This window comes from Alosa alosa, chromosome 16 (genome assembly GCF_017589495.1).
Source record: "Alosa alosa isolate M-15738 ecotype Scorff River chromosome 16, AALO_Geno_1.1, whole genome shotgun sequence".
In the NCBI taxonomy this organism is placed as follows: Eukaryota; Metazoa; Chordata; class Actinopteri; order Clupeiformes; family Clupeidae; genus Alosa; species Alosa alosa.
This window is the reverse complement of record NC_063204.1, coordinates 21,011,767-21,019,274: the sequence shown is the minus strand read 5'-3', so window position 1 is coordinate 21,019,274 and position 7,508 is coordinate 21,011,767. Positions and strand designations below refer to the sequence as shown.

The following is a 7,508-nucleotide window of genomic DNA, read 5'->3' as shown; positions in this document are numbered from 1 at the left end:
TCATCATAACTACTCCAACTGTGTGTGTATGGTTACAATTGAAGTGCAAAATAGTTTAGGCTGTAGCAGGGAATAATTGGAGGAACACAGGTTCAGGCCTTATTTTAAACGAGGTAACAAATGATAACATTCTGGCTTCTCTGGCTGAAAGTGCATGGAGTTGTGCTGTGTCCTGCCTCAGCCTGCTAGGATGTTGTTTATTTTGACTTTGTATCTCGAAATTCTGACTTTTTTCCACATTATTTTCACTTTATGTCTCTTTTTTAAATGTCTGAAACAAACATTAACTTAAACATTAAACATTAACATAATTTTGTTGGCTTCTTACCCAATAACTAGGCCTCATTCCACTAGTTTGTTCTTTGCCAATAGCTCTTTATCAATACATGATATAGACAGCCCTGCCTTACATGTGGGATTGTATAATACTACTACTGATTCTTTTGTAGAAATCTGTTGAGTATGAAATATTTGCAGGGTATTTTAGGGTACTGTGAGGGTATTTTAATAAATCAGTTAGTCAGACATGTGCTAGCCTATACATTACCCACTTGTTTTAAAGCAATTTTATTTTGTAATCTCTGTGCACATCCCTATGTGTATAAGAAAGTGTGTAATGCAATATGATGTGACGTGACCTCCACTCTCTGCTGGGGGTCTGCCATTTACATACAGAGAGTAAATTACATCTCACCTCATTTGACCTCTTATAGAGCATAAACCTCACGTCAGCATGCCCGTTTAGAGGCCAGAGGTCCATAATGTTTGCTTTTTTATGTTTTTTTTTGCCCCACTTCAAAGTCACATTTTGACATTTTAGGTGAGGAACTTAACATTATACCCTACACATGCAATGAAGCAAGAATTGTCAGGGCTACTGTTGACTCTAATTGTTTGTTTCTCTAGCTTGGAGAATAATTTAATGAGCCAGATAATGTGTTCTACTATAACAGAAGCATAAGCCTAAGGGTGTCTTGAGATTTGAGACTTTATTTTAGTAACATATCATGTTGATCCAATGGATTTCCCTTTCCTTTTCCTTTTTTCCTCACATGTGTGTATCACATGTGCACCCCCAAACAAACACACACACACAAAGAAAGAAAAAACAAAGTCAGCTATCCTTTGTGTGTGTGCACATGTGCATGCAGGCAAGAGAACAATTCTGACTGGGTGATAGGGCAGCAGAGATGTTCTGAGACTTAAAGGTCAGTTTGCTAATTAAACAACTTAAAGCTGCTAACAACTTCCACCATCCCACTAACACACACACACACACACACACACACAGTAGCACTTGTGTGTGTGTGTGTTTCCTCTAAGGGTGAAGCCCTAAACACAGTGAGAAGTCTGAAGGCATAATCTAACTCAATCCAACCTAAAGGTTTTGGAGGTGAGAATATCACCTTATTATTAATGCTATGCTAATATTAGCGTAATGATCGCTACTTATTCTTGCCATTAGGTGTATGTGTGTTTTAAAAGAAGGATAAAAGACACAGATGGAGATGTTGATAAAGGGAGGACTTGTAATAGAATTACTTTTAATTTCCACTTTTTAATAACATTTTCTTCCTATTATCGTCAGATTACAGTTTAAGAGAACCTTTGGTGAAAACAAGTCAAACTCAGTCAGACGACACACTCACAATATCTCTGGGTCATGTGACATGTGCAGGTTCCATAACCATTCCTGCTTAAAAATGCTTGTGCATTCTGGGAGTTGTAGTTAATATAGTATGCTTGCACAGGAACTGTTGTTTGCTGATCTGTCTTAGATTGTATGTGTGCTTGTTGCTGTCGCTTGACCAAGCATTTCCATGTCAAAATAAAAACAGTCAAAAATAGGAGAGTTGCTGTAGAAACAACAATTGTCCTTTCCATTGCAAGGTGTCTCTTTTGTGGAGGGGCATCAGGAGTGACTGTGAAAGGTTCCACTGCACTGTACTGTTCCTCCTCCTCCTCCTCTTCCTTGTACTCCTCCATTAAAACTTGTTCTGTTGTCTCTGTGACAATGTACCATTCAGTTTCTGTTGTTATGACCACTGTGTCTGTCTCAACTGTGATGTCCATTTCTGTGTTGGTGTTTATTTCAACAGTAATGTTTTTCTCTGCGTTGAAGTCCAAAACATGAGGCTGACAGGTTTGAAAAGCATGCACGGCATCTAGAACGTTCTCACCCTTAGCTTCCTCGGGCATCGAGCACACAGGCCCATTGTCTCGTTGTCCACGGTAACGGCCTAACCAAGCTGCCAGGGTGCATATGTTTTGTCCACAGTCCCATGGGTTCCCTGAGAGTGTGAGGTTCTCCAGTGAGACCCAGTTCTGCAGGACGTTGCGTTCAAGAACCTGTAGGTGGTTGGAATGCAGCAGGAGGCTCTTAAGGCGTGGAACCCCGTAGAATGCGGTAGGTTCCACCCACTCCAGGCGGTTTCGAGAAAGGTCCAGGTGTTCAAGCGTGGGCCAGTGCCAGTATAGGGTTCTGCCCAGCCAAGCAGCGTTGTTCTGGCTCAAGTTGAGTGAGCGCAGTGAGGTGAGGCGTGCAAACAGGCCCAAGTTGACCCGGTTGAGTCTGTTCTGGTCCAGCCTCAGCTCTGTCAGGCTAAGAAGCCCCACAAACGCATTCCTTGCCAGTGTTATCAGACGATTCTCCCCGAGGTCCAAAACCCGAAGCTTGCGCAAATCCTGGAAAATACGAACGGGTACAGACGTGAGCAAGTTCCGGCGCAAACGCAAGACCATCAACTTCCTTAGGCCACGAAACTGGCTGGAGCTCAGCGCCGACACCTGATTGGTGGACAGGTCAAGGAGCCGGAGATTCGGTACAGGCCTGAAAGTCCTGTTGGGCAGCAGCCGAAGCTGATTGGCGCTCAGCTCCAGCTCCTTGAGCCTGCGCATCCCGAGGAAAGCCCGCTCATCCAGGCTCTGGATCTGGTTGTGTCCCAGGAAGAGCCACTGCAGCCTGTTGAGCTGGAACAGAGCCCCCTGGGGCAGGTACAGCAAGTGGTTATAACGCAGCGACAGGCCCGAGGAGCCAATGAGATCCTGTGGAACGGCAGTGAGTTCTGCATTGTCACAGTAGCGAAGCCTCCCCTCACAACGACAGGGCAGAGGACACCTCCCCTCCGAGTCCAAAGAAGTCACAAACACTAACAAACACCAACACAAACACAGGATAACAGAACGCATGGGCCACAAATACATCACACAGTCTGTGGGGAATGCCATCGTAAAGGAGCCACAGAATCTCTGTCTGACACACTAAGTCACAACAACTCTTTTACAAATGGTAGGAACTGGTCATAAATTTATATACACAGTAATACAGTGCAGTCCTGGATAGGATGGGGATGGTGAAGAAAGTCTTCCTTCAACATTTCCTGTTGAAGAGGAGAAAGGAGATGACACAATGAATATTGATAAAGTCAGACAGGGATACACAAAACAATCATTTATATATCATTACAAAAGGCAAGAAAAGCCAATTTAGATTGAAATATTATCCTACACTAAAAATATTCTCTATATTCACATTCAGTTGTGTACTTCACCACACACTTACATAAAACATGAATGCACTAGTAGCCTCTATCTTTCACCTGCCCCATATATTTACAGTACAAATACAGTACATTAAAAAAAGGTTTTCCTCTTACCTGCCTCTACGTGAGGTTGTCCAGTAAGTAGAGTAAATAATCCAGATGCAGTGTATTCCATTTTAAACCTTGGCCCACTATTTTAATTTAGTGATGATGGTGCTTGTTTTTACGGCGTGATCTTGACCCTCCCATCTGACCCTATGCTGTAGGTTACCTCTGAGGAATCTTGGTCTTTACAAGTGCCTTTCAGTGTGGAGAAGAGGAGGTAACTAGGCATGCCTCATTTCTCTCTCTCTCTCGCTTTCTCTCTCTCTCTCTCACACACACACACACACACACACACACACACACACACACACACACACACACACACACACACACACACACACACACAGCTACCCTCTCCAATGCTTCCCCCAAGTGGCAAAAATGAAAAGTAGATCTTAAAAAAAAAAAAAAACACATGTTTTTTGTGGGATGTGTAAATCATGAACGAAGTGTTATCATACAAAATACACTGAAATATGTATGTAATCAACTCTGAATACAACACGTAATTACACATACATTCATTTGGAAGTGTCTAGTCTCACAATATTAAGAGTGAAGTTCAGTTCATGCATGTTGCAATGCTTAGATTAAGATATTAATGATATAGATTAAGATATTAATGAAACTCACTGAACCAGCATTTATGTTTATGTGTTTATGTTTATGTGTTTATGTTTATGTGTTTATGTTTATGTATATGTTTATCAAATATAGCAGACACAAAGTAGAACAATACAGTAGTTTAAATTAACAGTAAACAGTTGGTAAGCCTACATTAAGAAAAAATAATATCAATAATGTTAATACATGTCAATGATCAATAACGAAAATAAACAAATATCATACAAACCATAACTCATAGAACCATAAGAATTAAAGTTTTTTTATGATTGCTTACATAAACACTAAAATCAAAAGTATTCCACAGTTAGCGAAACCATACACTCAAGGAGCAAAACATCAGCCCAGATTTGCACAACTATAAGCACATTATCAGCTTCACACTGTTTGCAAAACGCTACACACAGTGATTTACAAAACACTAAATACATTTCTCTACTTTAGACACAGAAGTGAGGGGAATGTTTGCTTTTGAGATGTGTTTATGACATTTTGAATGTTGTGCTTCATTTTGCTGGAGATTTGAGGCATTTTGCATTTGTTTATTCATAGATCTATACTAAGGCAATTATTGGATGGTGTTCAGTAAAGTAATGAGTATTTACAGTACACATGCACTGGTAAATAAGTGTGGCATTTTTATACGTTGTGTTTGAAGTTACTTCCTGATAGATTTTTGTGTGTTAGGGAGAGAATTGTGTGTGGTGTTTTGCAAAGTGTTTCATGAAATTAAAAACTCAGTCAAAGGCTGAGAATTAGTGTATGGTTTTGCAGATTTGGTATGGGGTTATGGTGTTTGAGTGACATGTTTCAAAACATGTGTTATGTGCAAAGATTTTCTGTGTAAACAGTTGAAAAAACTATAATTCATTTAGCAAAAGATCTGACAGATTCTGCTAATTGTGTGTAGTGTTTTGAAAAAAACGGGCCCTGTTTTCAAAATTGTGCTTAAGCAATTTTAAAAAACTGTATTATCACACAATAAAGTTACGGTGCTGTTATCACAATAAGTGGCATTGGATTATAGTGAAAATGATTTTACCCTGTTAAACTTAATGACACAAGCAGGTTTTTTGGTGCGCAAACAGTTACATACCTTAAGGTGTCATTCACAGGTGTCAGGTGTCTAAGGTGTCTGTCACACACCTGTTAAAATGATTAACTTTCATGGATGTTTCACAGGATTTTCATGTGTGCAGGTCCCTTTCTGGTTTTAAGTTATGATGAAAATTCAACTTTTTCTTAATTTTAGAGCCGAGTTTTGCCAAAAGATGTCTTATCATTTTTACAGTCACCCTGTGAGATGACTTACAATAATTTAAGTCTCTGTGAGCCATCTTCAGAATTTTACTGATGTTCAATAACGCTCCAGTTGGAAAGTGTTAAAAAAGGAGCAAGAGAAATATCTCCCTGACCATTTTGGCTGCTGATTTTTCAATGAAAATAGAAAAAAATGTTGTTCAGTTTGTTCTTCCAGGAGGGTCATAAAGATGAGTGTGTTTACAGATACTGTAAATATCTAGGCTGTCGTTTGACAGGTGTCAAATATCTGTACAAGTATACTGTAGGCTAGTGAAAACCAAAAACCAAGAGTCTGAAGTAGTTGCTGAGATGGGAGGCATAACTTTGCAGACTTTCCTTAAATTTAAATGTGGAGGCACAAAATATCAGTGAATAAAGAAAATATGAGCAGGTCCTGTGGGAAGGTTTTCCAAAATTGGCTCATTTCATGTGGTATGACCAAATAGTCTTATTGGAATGACCCAAATACTCGTTGGATTTCTTGTTGATATATGTTGGAAACAATTATTGACACATTAATTAACATTTCACTTGCATTTATTGATTGTTGGTTACATTAACCTGCAGAAACAATTACATTTTGTGTATAACATCCACTTGATTGCCATTCTAAACAGAGATAAGAAGAAAAAAGCTTACTACCGGCATATAGAGAAAATAAGGTGTTATAATAAAAGCTGAAGAAGAACAAGGGTGAAAGACAATGGTATCCCTGGCTTTACCGCTGGCCTGCAGATTCATCTATTCATCCCAAGGCTTGGTTGTGGCTACTTTAGAACCTCCCTGGTTCATAACCTTAAGGCAGGAGGAGGATCTTATTTTGAGTTCATAAACGTACTCATAAACGTCAAATTCTGCAAACTGATAAACTTTTTGGACAATATTCTGTATATACACCCAAGCCGAATACGAAGACCCTGTATTCAAACAATAACCTATATACCAATTTAAAAAATTCACCTTCCAGTCGTATGACTTTTTGACATATAATCGTACACCGGCTCTTCCGTTTCTTGCGAAAAGCTGCACACTGGCATAAGAGTTTAAAATCAATTGATTCTTGCCGTTGGCATCATCAAGCTCTGGGCCTCTCCAGAGAGTTTTATTTGGCTTCAGTAGGAGCCTCACCTGAAGCCCCGCGTCCAGACTTATTTCAGTGGGGAAAGAGCCCGAGGTGAGGCCGTCGACAGCTTTTTCGGCGAGGGCGTCTGAGCTGTGGTCGTTTTCAAACAGTGCCACCACCATGCCCTCCTCTTCGACTCTGGTGTCTGGTATATTAGTCCAGTTCAGTACAGCGTGGCCATCCTCTGTGGTTCCCACCTTCAGGCTCATCGGGTCCCAGTCACAAACTTCGCCATACTTATTGCCCGGTATGCAGTGCAGGCTGTTTGTGCACCCCCCGACTCCTTGGGTGTAGTCAGAGCAGTGGGTGCTGCTGAGACAAAGCTCTCGGTAGGAGACATCGTAATCGGCAAGGGTGAGGAACCACGCGAGGTTCGGGTCTTCAAACATACTGTGAGCTTGCTCTTCCTTCAACTTCAGAGATGGACAGAGAATGGCTGCTTTGTGCTGCATGATATCTGTGATCTCCCTCAGAAGTTGCATTGTGACCTCATAGGTATGGGTGTGACTCAAACGGAGACCTGTGGCGGTGGTCTGCGTGATGTAGACATCTATTATATGGAAACCACTAGAGAGAGCTTTCAGCCGGAATATGATTCGGTCTTGGTTCTTGTTGGTGTTGTCTTGGGTGGTGCTGTACTGACTATCTTTCAAATTACAGTAAGCATTGTAGTAATCTTGGTTAACATAAGTGGGAAATTTAGCTGCCGCATTTTTGAGATTCCCAATGATATAGTCTCTATATCATTCCCAATGATATAGTCTCATCTTTAGTGTAAGGTGATATCTTTGGGAAAAGCCCCTCTCTGTTGC

The 7,508-nt window shown here is 40.6% G+C and overlaps 1 protein-coding gene across 1 annotated transcript; it reads right to left on the bottom strand.

The window, feature by feature from the left end:
- Window positions 1-1,363: 1,363 nt before the first annotated feature.
- On the bottom strand, window positions 1,364-7,178 carry LOC125309141 (leucine-rich repeat transmembrane neuronal protein 1-like). The gene is made up of 3 exons (XM_048265872.1): window positions 6,638-7,178; window positions 1,858-3,149; window positions 1,364-1,378 (listed from the first exon to the last, which is right to left on the bottom strand). The coding sequence occupies exons 1-3, from the start codon at window positions 7,176-7,178 to the stop codon at window positions 1,364-1,366; spliced, it is 1,848 nt and encodes a 615-aa protein (XP_048121829.1).
- Between the last annotated feature and the right edge of the window lie 330 nt (window positions 7,179-7,508).

Excerpts from the sequence above, each read along its gene's own strand:
- LOC125309141 (XM_048265872.1), bottom strand. The coding sequence starts at position 7,178 with ATGCAACTTCTGAGGGAGATCACAGATATCATGCAGCACAAAGCAGCC. Across the intron at positions 3,150-6,637 it reads AGAGCTTGATGATGCCAACG|TGTTTGTGACTTCTTTGGAC; the intron begins GCAAGAATCAAT and ends GGTGTTTGTTAG.